General features: G+C 34.8%; 4 protein-coding genes across 6 annotated transcripts; 3 read left to right on the top strand and 1 right to left on the bottom strand.

The window, feature by feature from the left end:
- The first annotated feature begins 614 nt into the window (after positions 1-614).
- Positions 615-3,013, top strand: LOC132312108 (7-deoxyloganetic acid glucosyl transferase-like). The gene is made up of 2 exons (XM_059810363.1): positions 615-1,401; positions 1,910-3,013. The coding sequence occupies exons 1-2, from the start codon at positions 885-887 to the stop codon at positions 2,845-2,847; spliced, it is 1,455 nt and encodes a 484-aa protein (XP_059666346.1). The 5' UTR covers positions 615-884; the 3' UTR covers positions 2,848-3,013.
- Positions 3,014-7,062: 4,049 nt separating this feature from the next.
- On the top strand, positions 7,063-9,272 carry LOC132312106 (7-deoxyloganetic acid glucosyl transferase-like). Its single transcript, XM_059810361.1, has 2 exons — positions 7,063-7,878; positions 8,206-9,272. Exons 1-2 carry the CDS (start codon positions 7,365-7,367, stop codon positions 9,144-9,146), a joined length of 1,455 nt encoding a protein of 484 aa, XP_059666344.1. The 5' UTR covers positions 7,063-7,364; the 3' UTR covers positions 9,147-9,272.
- A 973-nt stretch (positions 9,273-10,245) lies between these two features.
- Positions 10,246-11,170, top strand: LOC132312107 (17.3 kDa class I heat shock protein-like). The gene has a single exon (XM_059810362.1). It carries the CDS (start codon positions 10,485-10,487, stop codon positions 10,962-10,964), a length of 480 nt encoding a protein of 159 aa, XP_059666345.1. The 5' UTR covers positions 10,246-10,484; the 3' UTR covers positions 10,965-11,170.
- Positions 11,171-16,167: 4,997 nt separating this feature from the next.
- LOC132312105 (uncharacterized) lies at positions 16,168-19,457 on the bottom strand. 3 transcript variants are annotated; one of them, XM_059810360.1, is made up of 5 exons: positions 18,846-19,457; positions 18,421-18,756; positions 17,937-18,324; positions 17,233-17,364; positions 16,168-17,014 (listed from the first exon to the last, which is right to left on the bottom strand). In XM_059810360.1, exons 1-5 carry the CDS (start codon positions 19,170-19,172, stop codon positions 16,905-16,907), a joined length of 1,293 nt encoding a protein of 430 aa, XP_059666343.1. In that variant the 5' UTR covers positions 19,173-19,457; the 3' UTR covers positions 16,168-16,904. The 3 variants fall into 3 exon arrangements, with proteins under 3 accessions (XP_059666343.1, XP_059666341.1, XP_059666342.1); XM_059810358.1 differs by having other exon boundaries at positions 18,421-18,759; positions 18,846-19,455; XM_059810359.1 differs by having other exon boundaries at positions 17,233-17,361; positions 18,421-18,759; positions 18,846-19,449.
- Between the last annotated feature and the right edge of the window lie 1,874 nt (positions 19,458-21,331).

Raw genomic sequence — 21,331 nt, 5'->3', positions numbered from 1 at the left:
CGCGAAGAGAGAGAAACGACGCTGAAAAATGCCCTAAATCTGATATGCGACCTTTATATACGTGATATAATCGCTACAGTAAAAACGAGGGTTGGTTTGGTTTTGGTTTGAGAACAATTCACCGCTATAGTGCCATGCCAGTCTAATATCACCAAAATGTTAATATGGGTTTTGACCCAAAAATTATAATGTTTTGACACTTTTAAATACCATATCAGCCTGCTCCAAATATGATATTGGCTCAAAACCAAAACCAAAACAATATCAAATATGGGCATCCGAACAGGCCTAAGGCTTATGGTTTTGTCTATACCTTCTTGATTGTGACATGTTTGGGTCATTATTTGGTGCCATAAAATGTCGCTGGGCATTGTTTGGCGCCATTTTAATGTTACTGGGCATTGTTTGGCGCGGTTTTGATACACACTAGTTTTACATACCGACATAGGTTATCAACAACTAAAAAAAAAAAAAGTGTTTTCTTTTCCATTTACGGCTGCTGACGGATAGTGCGTGCAACAAAGTCACAATTCAGAAAATTTTGCTTACTTTAAGGGATTTATTGCAATCAGGTCATACTTGACGGGTTTTCTATACCATATTATTATTACAAGAAGGGAATAAAGTATTTCTTCGTCCTCGTCAATCACACATACTATCAAAAAAAGTAAAGGGATCAAGGAAAGGAATACAAATTGCTCTTGTCCACTTAATCTTACCCATAACCACTTTCACCATAATGAGTCCATGGTTTGATAAGCATGTCCCTTGTCTTTATTCCAAGCTATAGCACAAGTGATTGATTATCGATACACAATAGTGACGGAGATCACCATATACCACTAGAAATTTCAGTTTTATTTTCCAAAAAAACAATAACATTAATGGATGATCAAGAACCAGAGCTACTGCCTCCTCATGTACTCATCTTCCCCTTTCCGGCACAGGGTCATGTCAACTGCATGCTCAAGCTCGCCGAGCTCCTCTGTCTCGCCGGCCTCCACGTCACTCTCCTCCTCACCCACCATACCCACAATCGCCTCCTACGTTACGCCAACGTTCTGTCCTCTTTCAGTCGATATCCCGGATTCCGATTCGAAACCATTTCCGACGGCCTTCCGTCAGAACACCCACGTTCCAGCGACCAACTCTCGGAGTTGTTTGATTCTATAAAACACACTTCCAAACCACTTCTCAAGGAAATTATGCTTTCCACTCGTCATCATGGTGAACGCCGGCCGGTGACTTGCGTCATAGCCGACGGAATACTGGGTTTTGCAATGGATGCTGCGGAAGAGGTTGGCGTTCCAATTATTTATTTCCGTACAATAGGTGCCTGTGCTTTCTGGGCTTTTTTTTGCATCCCACGACTCATTGAAGCTGGAGAGCTTCCCTTCAAAGGTATCTCTCCTCTCTCTCTCTCTCTCTCTATCTCTCTCTCTCTATTAGTATTATCCATCTTTGTCTTATTTTTATGAGTAGGATAGCTCATTTATTTTTTATAAATAGTAATAAAAAGTTCAAAATTTTAATATGTTTCATGACGGGAAGATAACTCTCCTTTTTACTCAATCATGTCATATGTTTCATCTTTAAAAACTCTCACTATGAATTAGGATAGTACTTTTTTTTGTGCCTTTTTGGTCCTGTATATCAGTATATGTCTTGGGGCTAGTACAAAATTTTTATATAGTGAAATAATAACTTTAAATTGATAATGTAAAATTTATGTAAATATGCTAAATTTTAAAGCATAAATGTATTGCATAACCGATAGGTTTATGTATTTTGTCGCATGTTGCATTATTGATAAAATGATTGTATTAGGCACATTATGAGTCCAATCCTCTCTCTATATCTTCTATGGCTTCTTATTATATTCAGACATACGTGAACAAATTAACTGTAGGTAACGAGATGGATGAAGCTATAGAGAATGTACCGGGAATGGAAGATTATCTCCGACGTCGTGATCTCCCGAGTTTTTGCCGGGTGGGTGATTTGGCTGACCCGGTTCTCCGATTGGTGATTGATGAAACCCAGAATACCACTCGAGGCCAAGCTCTGATACTCAACACGTTTGAGGACCTAGAAGGACCCATACTCGCTCACATACGCACCCGTTGTCCAAAACTCTATACCATCGGACCACTTCACTTGCACGTGAAGACTAGACTCATACAAGAAACAAAGTCATCTTCTTTAAACAGTACTACGTGTTTATGGGAACAAGATCGGAGTTGCCTGACGTGGCTCGATTCTCAGCCGTTAAAATCTGTGATCTACGTGAGCTTTGGAAGCATTACACCGATGACAAAGGACCAAGTCATGGAGTTTTGTCACGGTTTGGTGAATAGCGGGAAACGGTTCTTGTGGGTCATACGACCGGACTCTGTTAAGGGTTGGGAGGGTCAGATTCCGGCGGAGGTCAGGGAGGGGACCAAGGAGAGGGGGTATATAGTGGGCTGGGCTCCACAGGAGGAGGTGTTGGCCCACCAAGCTGTGGGTGGGTTTTTGACCCACAGTGGATGGAACTCAACTTTGGAGAGTATGGTAGTTGGAGTGCCCATGATTTGTTGGCCATATTTTGGTGACCAGCAGGTGAACAGTAGGTTTGTGAGTGAGGTCTGGAAGCTTGGTTTGGACATGAAGGACACGTGTGATAGAGTTGTGGTGGAGAAGATGGTCAGAGATCTGATGGAGAAGAGAAGGGATGAGTCCATTCTATCGGCGGATCAGATGGGGAAAATGGCGAGAGAATCTGTGAGAGAAGGTGGGTCCTCTTACTCTAATCTGGACCGTTTGATTGATGACATAAGATTGATGATCATGGGAGGAGAAAAATAGGCTCAGTTTGTCTTCAAATTGAAGTTCTTTTTCTCAAACATTAATAAGACTAAATGTTATATTTCTTCGTCTATAGACTCAAAACAATGAATGTTGAGCTTTCAATTGATTTGTTTAGTGAAGTGTATATAAATAAAGTTTCGTCTTTAGTTTGTTGATTGATCAATACGGTGAGATGCAGTAGATATGAATTGGCATGGGAAAATAGTGTCAAGGCTACGTCATATAAAGTGAGAACAGAAATAAGAGTGAATTGGAGAGCGTGAACAATAAAGTAACAAAATTAAGTTATAAATAATGATAATTAGAGCGAGAGTGTGAGCTGAGTGTGAATACAAAAGCGCCCTTAAAACCTAAGAGTAGAAGAGCACTTGAGGATGATTGTATGATTTAAATTTTAAGTACTAAAAAATAAAAGCACAAACCATGAGTCAATTAATTGTTTTTTTTTAGTTTGTTGATTGATCAATATAAACTTCGACTCTTACATAAAGTTTGTGGTTTGATAATTCAAAAGTTGGGAAAAAAAATTTACTAATAAATGGATATTCAAAATCATTCATTTGGGATTCCTTACTTTATCAAAGTGTAGGTTGCACTAGATATGAACCGGAATGTCATACTGGAATGCGCAAATGGTTTTGAGTAGTTAAGTCAATCAAATTTTTTTTATTTATTTTTTATTTTTTATTTTTATCTCCCTCTCTCTCACAGTCAATCAATTTGTAAAAGACTTGCATTTAATATTTATATTACAAACTTGATCCCATTTCTCATTATTGTAGCTCAACCAGAGCAACATTCTAAGAGGTTATTTAAGAGAGAGGCATTGGGATTGATTCTCGCTTGGGTTGGGCCATGGTTTTTATTTTTTTATTTTGTGTTGTAAATAAAAATAAAGGTAAAGTATAATAACATCTTCTAAGATTTGTCAAAAGAATATTCAAAGAAAAATTTGTCTATTTTGAGATAATGACACCTCCTAAGTTTGATACATCTACCAAAGGCTCCACAATGATAATAAATTGACATTTTTACCCTTTGACTTTTATATTGACTAATTTAAATGATGAAATGACCTTTCTAACCTTATACTTATAACAATTTATTTCCTTCTCTCCTCTGTATTTTCTCTTCCTCAGCCTCCAACACTAACACACACTGTCACACGTATACACACATACTGTCACACACACATACACACACATAAAAAATGAAAGTGGAATATTTAAATATTGCTAGGGCTAAATCATAACAAATGTCCTAATGCATCCAACAATCAAAATCCATATTTTGTAGATATAATTTTTCTAGTCTCACAGAATTTGACAAACACTGCAGATAAGAGAGATTGGCCGTAATTATTGAAAAATTTAAAACCAAAGTCAGAAAAATTACATCTATAAAAACAATGAAAATTTCAAAACAACTTGCATCATCAAATCAACCCACCAAGTTATTTGGATAATTTAATAACCATAATATGACCAAAAGTTAAAACTTGGTTATGCTCAAGGAACACATCAAAGTAATTAGATTTATTAACCGAAAAAAAATCAAGTAATTGATGTATTACTTATTAAATAAGTATGAATGCATCATTTGTGTGATAGTATGTGTGTACATGTGTGACAATGTGTGTTGGTGTTGGGGGCTAAGGAAGAGAAAATAGAGAAGAAAGAAGGAAAGAAAATGTTATGGGTATGAGGTTAAAAAGGTTATTTCAGCATTTAAATTAGTCAATATAAAAGTTAAAGGGTAAAAATGTCAATGTATTATCATTGGAGTGTCTTTGGTAAATATATCAAACTTCTATAGGCAAACTTTTCTCTGATTATTATTTTGACAAATCTCAAGAGATGTTACTGTACTTTATCCTAAAAATAAATAAAATATAATCACTTCTGGACTTGTACTGTCCACCCCAGTCCTCTCATATCCCTTACTCCAAAATAAAAATAAATAAGAAATTCATTATTTGCAACCCTAACTATACATCCACTCAAATAGATCTACATGTAGCATGTCACCGACTATACTGATATTATTCTTACACTATAAATTTAAATAAAATTTTAGCGACTATATAACATATTTATTATGAATATAAAGGAAAAAAAAAAAAAAAAAAAAAAGTATTATGTAAAACAAATTTATTAGTCTGAACATGTCCTAGATCAAGTCTAGGCCCAATGGACATGTAATATTCCGCACTTTGCCAATATTTATCTGATGAGTTGAAATGAAAAAAAAAAAAAAAACACTGTAAAACTCGTTTTAAAGCAGTCACGACAATTGTGTAGTCTGAAACAATTGTATAATTATATCGCAAAATAATTGTATAATTATTCTAATAATAATACTCTATAAATAAATAAACCCATGACCCCATGAGCATTTAAATTTTAAATTTATTTTATTTTTACGCGGATGAGCACACATTTAAAAAGTCAAAAAGTCACCAAAAGGTTGAACCCAGAAATTGCATATGCAATTGTCTGGCAATTTCTTCACCACCAAGCCAAAGCCAATCCCTTACTGTTCCTTCACAATCAATCCGAACCATATCTTTCATATATCCACAATCTGACTTCATACATCTTGAAATTTACAAGAAAAATAAAAATTTGTTGAAGATAACATAAAATAGAGAACATGAAATAAAAATAAAATTAATTGGTTTGAATATTTTCATTGCTAATCAGGTGATATATCTTTTTATTACTGTTCTTAAAAAAAATATGATATATTCAGATTTCTGATATCAACCGGCTCATCCCGATAAATGAAATTCATTTCTTTTTGTTTTCCCTTTTTTTTCATTGAGGCTTGGTAAAGTTAGTGTACAATAAATGCTTTGTCAATGCCCTGTCATTCCACACCGATAATAAGTATTATCATGTGCCATGGGAGGTTGAGTCACATCCTTCCCTTTTACTTGTTTAATTTCATTATAATCTCTCATTTGGGAATATGGTATAGATCTCTGATTGCGAAAGTTTGAGGATTGATATCCTTCACAGTAATACGAGTGATTTCTATCACGACCATATTCATTATTGTGATAGTTATTTTTACCACGGCCTTATTTATTATTATAGCCATTTTTACCACCACGATCATGTTTATTAACACGTCCACGTTCACGGGATGAGGCAATATATGTTTCAGGGATCGGTGTCGATCCAGTTGGACGGGACGGGTGGTTTATTAACAAAAGTTCGTTTTTTTGCTCTGCCACAAATAAACATGATATCAGCTCTAAAGAGTACAATTGAGACGTGGAATGTGATGAATTTTTTTTTTTCAACAAAAGTTCATCAATGATGGTATCACCACACATTCAGTCACAGTTTTAAAATCTTGCAACCGCAGTTGCTACCAATAAACATATATCTTAATAATATAATGACATTAAATGAAATAATAACATAATATGAACTATTATAATTCCAGTATAATTAAACAACTAAGGTGGTAAAACTAGCTATAGTTAATAAATTATTAAACAATAAAGGCCGTAAAACCAGGTATATCATTAAGTAATAAAGGCAGTAAAACCAACCATAATTAGTAGATCAATAAATAATAAAGGCGGTAGAACCAACTATATATAGTAGATCATAAAATAATAAAGGCGATAGAACCGACCATAATGTGAATACATATATCACTTAAGTTGACAAATTAATTTCATTAATAATAATCTATAATTAAGATTTTCTTACCCTTTCAAGTCAAAAATACAATTTTTTTTATTAAAGCAAACAAACCCTACAATGTATCAAAACTAATATTACAAAACAGATATATAAAGTTGAGATAGAAAGAGGGAAAAATAGTAGAGTTCATTAATGCATTGTCTCCTTTTAAAATTATCAAATTGTCCTTTTTAATTTAAATATATATAGTTACAAAATTTAAAATTTTTTTAAAAGATAAAGGACAATGATGAAAATCTAATAAAAAGATGTTTTGACTTTTTAGGGAGAACAAATAATTTGAGATGTGTAAAAAGAGAAAAATGTATTACTAATATAAGAAAGAGAGAGTATATAATAATATTAAGGGAGATAAGAAAGGAACAGAAGTTTCATTTTTATGCTTATTCAAGTAAGTTACAGAGCAAGAGACACATGACTATTTATAAGCCAAAATTGAAGCTTCCAAAATAAGCCACAAATGTAATCTTGCTCCCCACGCCAGGGTGTCCTCGTGGATGACATAATCCATTGTGTACGCCATAGTTATACATATATATATAACATATAACATATACCATATTATTAATACAGCAAGGTAATCACACATACTACCAAAAAAGTAGAGGGATCAAGGAAAGGAATACAAATTGCTCTTGTCCTCCTTACCTTATTAAGTAAGCATGTCCCCTGCCTTTATTCCGAGCTATAGCACAACTGATTGATTATCGATAGACAATACTGACGGAGATCACCATAATACCATATACCACTAGAAATTTCAGTTTTTTTTTATCCAAAAAAACAATAACTTTAATGGATCATCAAGAACCAGAGCTACTGCCTCCTCATGTACTCATCTTCCCCTTTCCGGCACAGGGTCATGTCAACAGCATGCTCAAGCTCGCCGAGCTCCTCTGTCTCGCCGGCCTCCACGTCACTTTCCTCCTCACCCACCATAACCACGATCGCCTCCGACGTTACGCCAACGTTCAGTCCTCTTTCAGTAGATATCCTGGATTCCGATTCGAAACCATCCCCAACCGCCTTCCGTCAGAAAACCCACGTTCCAGCGACCGACTCTTGGAGTTGTTAGATTCTCTAAAACACACTGCAAAACCACTACTCAAGGAAATTATGCTTTCCACTCATGTTGGTGAACGCCGGCCGGTGACTTGCGTCATAGCCGACGGAATACTGGGTTTTGCAATGGATGCTGCCGAAGAGGTTGGCGTTCCAATTATTTATTTCCGTACAATAGGTGCCTGTGCTTTCTGGGCTTATTTCTGCATCCCACAACTCATTGAAGCTGGAGAGCTTCCCTTCAAAGGTATCTCTCCTCTCTCTCTTATTATTCATCTATCTTTTTTACTCATTCGTATGTCTTGTGCCTAGTACAAAATCTTTATGATATCCATCTTTTTTTACTCATTCGTGCCTAGTACAAAATCTTTATATAGGCAACGATAATACAAAATTTATGTAAATATGTTAAATATTAAATTTTAAAATATAAATATATGTATTGCATAATCTTTAGGTTCTGTTGCATTATTGATAAAATGATTGTATTTGGGACACGATGAGTCATAAAATTGGAAAATCCTCTCTCTATATGTTCTATTGCTTCTTAATTCAGACATATATGAACAAATAGGTAACGAGAAGGAGGAAGCTATTGAGAATGTACCGGGAATGGAAGATTTTCTCCGACGTTGTGATCTCCCGAGTTTTTGCCGGGTGGATGATTTGGCTGACCCGGGTCTCCGAATGGTGATTGATGAAACCCAGAATACCTCTCGAGTCCAAGCTCTGATACTCAACACGTTTGAGGACCTAGAAGGACCCATACTAGCTCACATACGCGCCCGTTGTCCAAAACTCTATACCATCGGACCACTTCACTTGCACATGAAGGCTAGACTCACACAAGAAACAAAGTCATCATCATCTTCAAACAATACAACGTGTTTATGGGAACAAGATTGGAGTTGCCTGACGTGGCTCGATTCTCAGCCGTTAAAATCTGTGATCTACGTGAGCTTTGGAAGCATTACACCGATGACAAAGGACCAGGTCATGGAGTTTTGTCACGGTTTGGTGAATAGCGGGAAACGGTTCTTGTGGGTCATACGGCCGGACTCTGTTGAGGGTTGGGAGGGTCAGATTCCGGCGGAGGTCAGGGAGTGGACCAAGGAGAGGGGGTATATAGTGGGCTGGGCTCCACAGGAGGAAGTGTTGGCCCACCAAGCTGTGGGTGGGTTCTTGACCCACAGTGGATGGAACTCAACTTTGGAGAGTATAGTGGCTGGAGTGCCCATGATTTGTTGGCCATATTTTGGTGACCAGCAGGTGAACAGTAGGTTTGTGAGTGAGGTTTGGAAGCTTGGTTTGGACATGAAGGAGACGTGTGATAGAGTTGTGGTTGAGAAGATGGTCAGAGATCTGATGGAGGAGAGGAGGGATGAGTTCTTGCTAACGGCGGATCAGATGGGGAAAAAGGCGAGAGAATCTGTGAGTGAAGTTGGGTCCTCTTACTGTAATCTGGACCGTTTGATTGATGACATTAGATTGATGGTTGTGGGAGGAGAAAAATAGGCTCAGTTTGTCTTCAAATTGAAGTTCTTTTTCTCGAACATTAATAAGACTAAATGTCGTATTTCCTTGTCAAAAGACTCAAAACAATGAATTAATGTTGAGCTTTCAATTACCATGATTTGTTTAGTGAGGTGTATATCAATATAGTGTGTTGCACTAGATATGAACTTGCATGTCATATTCGAATTCGCAAATGGTTTAGAGGATTGGGGTCGACAGTACAAGTTTTTTTTTAGGAATGTTGCTCTATTTTTTTTTTCTTCACAGTACAAGTTTTTTGTAAAAGACTTGCATTTATATTACAAAATTGATCCCATTTCTCATTATTGTAGCTCAACCAGAGCAACATTCCTTAGAGGTTATTTAAGAGATAGTCATTGGGCTTGATTCTTGTTTGGGTTGGGCCATGGTTTTTATTTTTCTATTTTCTATTGTCTGGGCTTAATCTTCCTATTGGGTCTTCCTTGTATGTTCTTCATTCTCAATTCTTGAATAAACTTACTTTACTTTCCAAAATAAAAATAAATAAATAAATTATCACTTGTACTGTCGAGTGTCGACCCCAATCCTCTGATATCCTTATTCCATTAGATGTGTTTTTTTTTTTTTTTTGGGGTGACTCAGGAATTCAGTACTTCAGCCGACTAATTTTTGAAGATTTAGGAAGGGTGGCCTAATCTACCCCGGGTTGGGTAAGTTGCTGATTATGACAGCGGAGGCCTGGCCCCAAGTTGTCGTAAGCTCCTAATGAGATTCTAACCCCATACCTTAGTGTTAATAAGCATCCAAGCGTAGGTAATTTTATCACTAAACTAACCCTTTGGAGTTTCGTTCGATGTATTATTAAATCAACAGCACAACACATTACAGCACAACACATTATTATAACATTATTATAGAAGAGAAAGCAATATATTTATGCAACTTGCTTTATTATTTTGTGTTGGCTGTCCTATTAAATTAAATTAAGAATTTAACAGCATATAATTTTATGTAATTGTTGTGTATGTTCAACTTAAATTTGTTTGGATTAACCATTTGAGATTGTTACTTTGTCACAGAAGATCAAAGACTTTATGTGCTCCTACATGCACACTATTAGAACCTCATCTTCTAGACGCGTCGGACGAAAATGTCCCCACTCACTATTAACTTTTTCTGGACAATTCTTTATCCTCCGGAAGCCTCTCGAAAGCACCAAACAATTCGAACCAATAGTGTGTCTCATTTTTCCGTCTTATAAATACTTCTCTCTCCATTCCCATAATTATACACACAGCAAACATCAAGAGCTCACGCACTCTCTCTCTCTCTCTACCATTTTCTGAAATCTCCAATATGTCGATCATTCCCAACAGCTTCTTCGGTAACCGACGCAGCAACACCTTTGATCCATTCTCTCTCCACCTATGGGATCCTTTTCAGGACTTCCCTTTCTTCGGCAACACCTCTCTCTCTGTCCCAGCGAACGAAACCACTGCGTTTGCCCACACTCGGATCGACTGGAAGGAGACTCCGGAGGCGCACGTGTTCAAAGCGGACCTTCCTGGGCTGAAGAGGGAGGAGGTGAAAGTGGAGGTGGAAGAAGGCAAGGTACTCCAGATCAGTGGAGAGAGGAGCAACGAGAAGGAGGAGAAGGATGACAAGTGGCATCGGGTTGAGCGCAGCACAGGCAAGTTCCTCCGCCGTTTCTGGCTGCCGGAGAATGCCAAGGTGGATCAGGTGAAGGCATCTATGGAAAATGGTGTGTTGACTGTTACTGTGCCTAAGGAGGAAGTCAAGAAGCCTGATATCAAGGCTGTAGAGATTTCTGGTTAAAACTTTTAATATGTACCTAATGTAAGGCGTTATGTCATGCCCGGCATAAATAAAAAGTTGGAAAGATATATTTCTTGTAGTCTCAAGAAATATATTCATTTATTTTCATATATTCATATGTGATGTTGTAGCTTGATTGAAACAAATAATTATATATATTATATATGAGAAAATTACATATAAATGAAGTTAAAGTTTCATATTTACTTAGAGGCTGAGTCAAAGTTTTATATTTTTTTAAAATGGATTGCTGAGGTGGCACATGGTTTTTTACTGTTTAAAAATTGTGGTGTCTAAAATACCCTTTCGTTGAGGTATTATCTTTTTTTCGAATGTATTACTTTTTGAACTGAAGGTACTACTTTTTGGCGTTTAGGTACCATGTTTTTTAAACACCCGGGAAGGTATTACTTTTTTTCTGAAGGTATTACTTTTTTGAACTGAGGGTACTACTTTTTTGAACTGAAGGTATTACTTTTTTGTTAGGGAAGGGTATTTTAGACACCACAATTTTTTAAACAGTAAGAAATCATGTGTCATCTCAGCAATTCATTTTAGAGAAATATAGAACTTTGACTTAGTTTCTGAGTAAATATGGAACTTTGACTCTATTTATATGTAATTTTCCCTATATATATATATATATATATATATATATATATATATATATATATGACTTCAAAGATTGTGTTGCGGGGGTAATATGACTTCAAATCCTGGACATAATTGCGTGGAACTCACATTTGGTGACCAAAAAATTAGACATTAATTTCTTAATGTTGTATAATTGTATTGCTCACAACAAAAATGGAGACCCTCTCTTTTGACATGTAACTTGCCAATTGACATCTTGAATTTAAAAATAGAGAAATTTTCAAAAATTTAGTTAAAATTTTTAAAGGATAAGACTTGTTTACGCACGGGTGAATAAGTTATTCCTATCAACTGCTATATGATTCGCGTAATTACAATATCAGAAAAGTGATTGGCCTAATTATAATATTGCGTAATTATAATATTAGAAAAGTAATAAATTAGAAAATTAGGTAGGGTGATTGAATTTTTTTAAAAAAAATTATTGCCCTTTTTATGACTGTTACATCTGTAAGTGAACGAGTGTTTAGTAGGGATGACCTTATCCAAAAATACTTGAGAAAATGTAGGGGTGCTAGTGGTTTCAAGACAACTCAATACAGAACAAATGTGATGCCTGAACTTTCCAACTAGCATTGTTTTGAATAGTGCTGGGCTGCGTTGAAATGTCAGCATTTTGATCTCAAAACTGAGAACCAATGTCAGGCCTAATATGAGTCCTCTTTGTTAAAAGCCCAGGCTTGTGATAAGAGTTTGAAATTCTCGAATGAGTGTGCCCATATCCGAGTCCTCTTGCAAGGCCATAATGAATAATTAATAGCTGTGTGTTAATGGTCTGTAAAATTTATTGGGTTTCATGGGCCTACAGGCTCTTGTTTTCTCAATAACCAAATATCCTTGCCTTTTAGGCCCATGTTCTTTGTGCGATTGTGGACAAGAGAAAAGCCCATTCTCCGACATTTGAGATTTCAAAATAGAACTCATCTCGTCGAGTTCATGTGAGAATATTTTCATTATAAATTTTCTTATTTCAATCAAAGGTACTTAAATATATATCGTTTTTAAACAAATTAAAATATAAATTTCAACTATTTTTAAACACTACATGATTTTTGAAATTTGAAGTTGGCTGGCATTCTATTAGAGATCTATAATAGCTTCATTGTTTATGTGGCTGACCCAATAATTTGACCCATCAAAGCAATTATAAACCACTATGAAGTTGCATAAATGATTATTGGTTGTGCACGCTGTCCTCAACCAACTAAAAAGAGTGCAACAATATGAGTATGGATTTCTTAATTGATTTTTATAATAAGAGTTTGTTAGCTAATTATGAACAAAACAGATTTAATTAACAATCATGGATTAGAATAAACAGTTCCGTTAATTAATCAGTACTTACGTTCAAGCTATCTAAATGGTTGACCTAAAAAGAAAACAGCTAAGATCAAAGTTACAACCTTTTTGTTTGACATGTGAACCTAATCATATATGCCGTTACTAAAATTTAAGTGTAATTTCAAAAATATATATATATAAAAATCATGAATGGGTTGTAAATATTCAAAGTTTACATTATTGGGGTAGAACCATTAATGATGATATATGATTAATAATAACATTATTATATTACTATTGGGATACAACCAGTAAAACCGACTCAACCCACTTGACCTGAAGGCCGTAATGTTTGGAATCCAAAGAACGTAATTGACGGCTGTATGAGGATCTAAAATGGAGATTTGATGCAGCAGTTCAAAATATATACGCAACGACCTCATTTACGTCTTGTAATAACTTTGAGGGTAAAATACAAAAAATTTTCCTCGACTTGTAACTTGTTTTTAATAAATTTTTCTAATTTAATTTTTTATCAAAGAATTCTTCGACTTGTAACCCTTTCTAATAAATCTCTCTTATCTAATTTTTTACCAAAGAACTTCTTCAACTAGGGACGGACCCAGCAAGGGACTAGGGGGGCAGATGCCCCCCTGAATTTTTAATATTTTCATTTTATACCCTAATATTTTTAAAATTTATGAAAATACCCCCCCTAAAATTACAATTCGCCCCCACTGGATTCTTTTTTTTTTAGCATTTTATACTTCAAATTTTGATAATTTATGAAGATGCCCCACTATAATTATAATTTGCCCCACTGATTTTTTTTTTTTCATTTTATACTTAAATTTTTTTAAAATTTATGAAAAAAACCCTACTAAAATTACAAAAATAAACCCATCATATAATTTTGTACCCACAAATTAAAAATTCGCCCCCCCTCACCAAATTTTCTGGGTCCGTCACTGTCTTCAACGATCTAAGGGAGTAAAATAATTTATATTTGAACTAAAATACCATTTTATTTAAATCTTAATTTTTTCGAACTTCAAAAATTCATATCTCACAAATCGTATATCCGAATATTGCAAATAATATATGCACAGAAAGCTTATAAAACACGGATTCCAGAAATATAAGATTTGTTTAACAAAACTTCATAACCAGAGAGAAATAGATAACCTAAATATCTTCTGCAACAATCTTATTTTATTTTATTTTTTATAAAATACTCTGATTATTTGCAAGAAATTTTTTTAAAATTATTCATTTTCATATGGAGCATAACATATAAAAAAATTAGCCCCAATAGAGACCGAATATTCATTTTTAGTTATTTTTTAAATGGTGAGTCTATAAAAGAATGAAAATATTTTGACGCAAAATATGATATCTAATAAAATCGATCTTTGTTAGAGCTAAATTTTTTATATATTCGGCTCCATATGTAAATGAATAATTCTAAAAATTTTCTTGGAAATATTTTGAGTATTTTATTTTTTAAAAATAAAATAAGATTATTGGAGTAGATTTTTAGATTGCCTATTTCTCTCTAGTTATGAAAAGTTTGTTATATAAATCTTATATTTTTGGAATATTTATTTCATAAACTTTTCGTGCATATATTATTTACAATTTTTAAATGTACGGTTTGAGAGAAATGAATTTTTGAAATTCGGGAAAATAAAATTTTAAATAAAAGGGCGTTATTTGGTAAAAAAATTAAAAAAGGGAGATTTATTGGTAAAAGGTTACAAGTCGAGGGGAGTTTTTGGTAAAAAAAAAATAAATAAGGTGGGTTTACTAGAAAAAGTTACAAATTGAAGAGGGTTTTCTGTACTTTGCCCTAACTTTGATGATTAGTCCTATTGGTTTGAAGAGTGGCAAAGACAACTGGTTTGAATCGATCTTAATTGTAATTTTGTCAGAATCCAGGGATGAATTTAATGATGAACTTGCCCCATATATGTATCATTAAAAATATATATATATATATATATATATATATATATATATATAATATATTTAATATTTTTAAGGACCTTGCTATTATGCTAGAAGTATCTGTTAATATATTAATACTTTTAACTATTCAGTAATTTAAAAGTTGAGCCATTTTATTTATCAACCAAATTTGAGTACATTGTACTAGTTTTGTTTTGCTAAATAATAAAAGTAGCATAACTCGCCCTGTAATTAAACAAAGTACACGGTACAAAATTGGTACATTGTCTGTGAAAGTAGGAGCGAAAATAGTATACTAATTACAAACCCTTTCTAAAACATAAGCAAAATTGGTATGACAAAACTTCTAATATGATGGAATAATATATGGTCAAACCGGTATCAACTCTTCTCTATCTTCCAAAAGATTATATTCGAGTTATTTAACAAATTATTTATTATCAACACGATACAATTACAGCCCGAGACATGATTTTTTTTTCTTTTTTGAATAAGCATATCCATTCTAAATTCAAACTCTAGGAAACGAACAGAGAAAATGTAAACCAAAAAAAAAAAAGGGTTGGTTAAAAAATGACCAAGTCAAGAGAGTCCATCACTTTCCACAAACAACCAGATCACAACTACCAAAGATGTCTTCCACTTTACCTTTAAAAAAAACAAAGAAATAGGGAAATGGAATTAAAAACGATGAACTGTTCCTAAAAAGCAAGCCCATGACGTCGTAAATCGGGCCCCACTATTCCGACACCGTACGGCACACCAACGTCCCCATCCCATTCCGTCCCATTCTCATCTCCTTCGCTCCGAAGGAATTCAAATCCCCCTACCACATCACTGTGCCAAAACCAAAGCCGCTAAAATAGCCATTCAAACTCACCCACGTTCCCTCTATAAACTACATCACCTCCATTTTAAAACAGGTGGCTCCCACTTATTTAATTGGGACTATTCTTTCTTTTCGGTATATTAGACTATTTTAGAGTAATAATGTTAAATATCCACAACAAAAAAAAAAAATTATTCCATCCTCTACCTTACAGATGTTTATTGCGAATCTACCTACACCAGTTACAATAACTGAATTCTAACGTTAAGGTCTTCCAAGTTTTTCACTACCCACATTTTATATAGGATTATGTATAATTCACAAGGGTAAATGCGTGATATTAAATAGCACTGAAAACCCGTAGAAAGGGTACAAAATTACAGTAAGATTTTACTGCAGCATTTTGGATGCCATGAAACTTGAACCAGCAGCATTGAACATTAATCATAAAAGAGACCCATCAATCATAAGTTCACATATAAAATTGCCCTATATTATTAAAAGAAACCAACTAGATTAATGGCCAATGATATTACAAATTGCTTCAGATTTAGCAGGCCCTATCATAAATTATATATATATATATATATATATATATATATATTTGCCATTGCCAAGGGAAATTACATGAAGAGAGAGAGGGTTGTGGATTTCACTTTATATATATATATATATATATATATATTTGCCATTGCCAAGGGAAATTACATGAAGAGAGAGAGGGTTGTGGATTTCACTTTCACCAGCAAATTACACAAAAAGATACAGTAATCCCCCTAGCCAAACAAGCCCCATCACTCCTCCCTCCACTCTTCTCAAAACAACATCCTAGAAGATACCCATTTATTTATTTATTACAACAAAATATAGCACCTTCCCCATCCCTCCCCTAAACTATTCCTTTTTGTCCTTCACCCTTTCAACATCACATCAAATGGTAGCCCGTAAAAAGCTGCAAATCCAAATCCCCAGCCAAACACCAAAAAAAAATTCCATTTGGTTCTCTCTCTCTTATTTTTCTTCTCTAACTACTACCTCCTCCTGTAACTTCTTACATCTTTTGACTAAAAAACCAAAACACCATTTTCTTCTACTCTATCACAAACCTTCTCTACCTTCTTACTACCATCTTCTTTTTAATTTTTTTCTTTTTCTCCAACCAAACAAGTCTTTCACATACACAAGTCACAAGATCAAACACACTTGAATCAGTAAGTCCACTCTTGAGGGAGGCGTATTTCATGATTTATAGCTCCTTCCGACCGCAAACTTCGCTTCTGCTGTGCCAATAATGCATTCCTCCTGGCCATCAGACCATCTGCAAATCAAGCCCTCAAATATAAGAACACAAAAAAAAAAAAAAACGTAGACAACACATGCAAATATACTCACACATAAACACACAGTGGATCATTGATTGAACTAGTACATTAGTAATTGGACAATGTTATTTAGAATGAAAACTCTAACGGAGAGAAGGGGTTTCTCAGTTTGAGTTTTCGGCTTGAGAATCATTATCCTTTTGTAATTTTATACCGTAATCAGAGGTGAGAGAAGCATTGTAGCGGGGAAGAAACTGATGCTGCTGCGAACGAGAAGCCATGTCCTCCAAGTTCTTATTCAGGGCGTGAACAACCCTGGCTGGAAGTAGAGCAGTAGAACAACCTGCTGATACAATAGAGCATGTTAGAAGACCACACTCCATCATTATCATAATTAACTTGGGCATATACACATTACGAAATAGACTCATGTATAGATATACGCTGTAAATAATCCATGACTCAAAACCAAGAACAAATATGCTCCAAATCTCAGTACTCAGCACATTTGCAGTCAAAATTGGGGATTCAGGGAAAATCCAAAAAGGAACACACAACCATTAGGGTCACAAGAAAGCCCCTGTTCATATCAAATCACCATAAAGAATTTTACACCCTGATGGAAAATATTACCAAGAACTAGTACAAATCTCTGTTTGTTTGACGAGAAAGTGGTAGGCCAAAAAGAAAATAAAAATAAAAAAGAGAGAAAACATTTCGAAACAAGGGTTTTCATTTTAGGGGACCCATAACTCAATACCCACTATAGAAGTCCCCCCACCAAATTGAAAAAAATAAAAAACCAATTTTCTTTTTCTTTTTCTTTTTCTTTTTTCCCAATTTTCTCAGAAGCAGTAAATGAAAAAGGGACAAAGGCAGCAGATACAAAATAACAAATCTGAGAAACGACAGCAATACCTGGCTTCTTGCGAGAATCTGAGGGATTGCCATATCTGCGAGGTAAAAAGACCCCTGTTCCAGCACACTCCCTCTTCACACCACCAGACCCACCACCACCAAGAAACACAGCTCTCATCCCTGAACCACCATGACTATGCTGCTGATTTTGATAGTGTTGGTTTTGGTGTTGAACTTGCAGAGGAGGCCATGCAGATTGAGGCAACCCCAGTGGCCTCCCACCCCCACCATCACCACATCCGCCGACACCGCCCCCTCTCACTGCTCTATTCTGACACATTTGCTGCTTCTGAAACTGGTTTTGCTCACAGCAGAACCCCTCTTTAGCCGGACCTCCCCAAATTGAACACACTTGTTGCTTTAGCCCTTGCTCTTGTCTAACTTGAAACTGCATATACCATTATGAAAAAACCCAAATGACTCAGAAAACAGAACATGCATACAAAAAATCAAAATTAAAATTAAAAAAGAAAAAAGGATTTACATGAGGGGTATGTGATTGTGAGAGATTATGCGAGAGAGACTGATTAGTGAAGAACCCAGTTGTGGGGTACTTCACCGGCGGCGAAGGATAGACCGGATTGTGACTGCGAGGGGCTCCGAGGAGTCCTCTGCTTCTGGGCGGTCCTTCGCCGCCGGTGATCTTCAACCTAGCCACCTGTCCAGCCGCTGCGTTAATTAGACTCCAAGCGTCGTCGTTTGGACTCAACGGCGTCGTTGGCGGCGACGAGACCTGAGAAGGACCGTTTGGGCTTCCATTGCTAGACCAGCTTCCGATTCCACTGAGAGTCGATTGAGGCGATCCGGACAAGACCCATGTCTTCTGAGTTAACACAAACACCGAATCAGAACTCATTCTCATGAAATTCATGACAAAAACAAGCAAAATCAAAGATTATATCATCATACCTCGATATTTTGGGGACGAGAAGTGGTTTTCTGAGTTTCTTGCAGAGTGGCCCGAGTCAACTGGCGAGTCAGAGCGGCGAGGAAGTCCTCGTCACTCTCTGTCTCCGTCGAGCTAACCACAGACTCAACCGGCGAGTTGATGACAGGGGTCGAGTTGAACGAGCCAAAATCGGGAGGAAACTCAGTGGGGAAGCGAAAGTTGAACCCAAAAGCAGGGTTGAGGAGGAGGCCATTCTTGTTGAAGTTTTCTTTGTCCATGAGTATGTCGTCGTCGGTGAGGAACTCAGAGGGAAGCCAAAAGCCTCCGTCGCTGAGAGTGTTAGTCATCTAGAGAGAGAAGAAAATACACCAAAAGACAGCTAAAGGGTAGAGAGAGAGAGAAGGGGATGGATTTTGAAGGATAATTACGGTGGTTCGTTGCTGCTTGGAGAAGATTTAATAATGATACAAGTGAGTTTTGCTGTGTTTGTAGACAGAGAGGGGGACCCAAAGAAAAACAAAAGAAAAAGGTAAAAGAAGAGAGAGAAACGGGGAGGGAGAGAGAGAGAGAGAGGTGGGGGGAGTGGAGAATGTGGAAGACAGGCCGCTTTTATTAAATAAGGTTTCCGGGTCACTATGAAACAGTTCAAAAGAAATGGACAGAGATTTCCAATGTTTGGCAAGAGAGAAAAGCAGCTTTTATTTCTGTTGTTTGGTTACTGAGAAAGTATAAGAAATTTCTGGTAAAACATACTGTATATTGAAGGATACTTGGTTTTCATTCGGTATGAGTCTTGTTCATGTTGTTTTTATTTTTAGATTGTTACAGTGTTGATTTTAGTAATAAAAATATGTTTAGTGTAGTTTTATTTTATTTTATGTGCTAAAGTATTTCATAAATAGTGGCTTAAAATCAAAACACAAAAAAATTATTTTTTCTTATTTTCGACAACTATTCATGGCCTAAAATCATTAAAAAAAAAAAAAAAATTAATAATTAGCATTTGTTACATACATGTGAGACAAATCCCTGGATCAAAAAATAAAATTAAACTTTTTAATTTTTATAAGTTCATATGAGTGAGTTTCTTACAATGATATACAAAATAAATAAATTAAATTAAATTAAATTAAAATTTACTGCATTCTTACCTAATGCCATTAAAAAAGAAAGCTGTAATCCACTCTAGCAAATGACAACTTAAAAATTGATGTTTTCTAATTCATTTTGTTCTCAAAACGAAAATATTTCTTATCTAATAAGCTGTAATCCACTCAAGCTGAGAAAGTATGAGAAATTTCTGGTAAAACATACTGTATATTGAAGGATACTTGATTTCCAGCATGAGTTTTGTTTATGTTGTTTTTATTTTTAGATTGTTATAGTGTTGATTTTAATAATAAAAACATGTTTGGTGCAGTCTTATTTTATTTTATGTATTAAAACACTTCGTGAACAGTGGCTCAAAATTAAAACACTAAAAATTTATTTTTTCTTATTTTTGACAATTATTCATAACTCAAAATCATAAAATAAAAATAAAATAAAATAAAAAAATTAATAATTAGCATTTGTTACATACATGTGAGACAAATCCCTGGATCAAAAAATAAAATTAAACTTTTTAATTTTTATAAGTTCATATGAGTGAGTTTCTTACAATGATATACAAAATAAATAAATTAAATAACATTAAAATTAAAATTTACTGCATTCTTACCTAATGCCATTAAAAAAGAAAGCTGTAATCCACTCAAGCAAATGACAACTTAAAAATTGATGTTTTCTAATTCATTTTGTTCTCAAAACGAAAATATTTCTTATCTAATAAGCGCGAAACAAAGAAAGTTAGGAAAGTTTACTTTATTTAAAATTTTGAAATTCGTCTGTTGGAAGCAGAGTTAAGGAAGATCCAATTTTAAAAATGATTTTAATCGTTTAAAGATTATTTTCTATTTTTAATATTTTTAAGAATTATTTTTATTACAACCAAACCAAATAAAAGATTTTTTTTATTATTATTAGTATAAAAAGATTACAGCAGTAACCTATCTACTAAAGAGACGTATTTAATGATAAAAAGGTAAAACAAAAAATTACATGCAACAACAAATAACACAGACACTTGGCTGCGGGCGTTTGTCCTTAAATCACATGCCATGTGGCACACACAAATTCAATGCTGTAGTTCAGTAAGTACTCAAAGAGGTTGTAAATACAAACAAGTGATCTACTGTACTTAATGTTTAAAAGATTTAAAAAATATTCTCAGATTTTTATTGCGGAGCGTGTGACACTTGAACCAATTCATATTAATAGCCCATTTAGATATTGTATAGTCCATTAGATATTCTATCAGCGGTCAGTAAAGGTCATTTATTTGTTGTTAAGTGGATAAGTAATATTTGGGAGTGATAATTCGAATCCATAGGACATAATTGTGTTGTGTCGTGTCGATATAAATAGGTAAATTCAAACATACTCATTTAATAATCGTGTCAAGAAT

Source organism: Cornus florida, unplaced genomic scaffold (genome assembly GCF_030987335.1).
Source record: "Cornus florida cultivar Cherokee Brave unplaced genomic scaffold, ASM3098733v1 CherokeeBrave_3.0.0_Hap2_Chr06, whole genome shotgun sequence".
Lineage (NCBI taxonomy): Eukaryota > Viridiplantae > Streptophyta > Magnoliopsida > Cornales > Cornaceae > Cornus > Cornus florida.
Note: the sequence above shows the minus strand (reverse complement) of the source record. Positions and strands in the feature narration are given on the sequence as shown.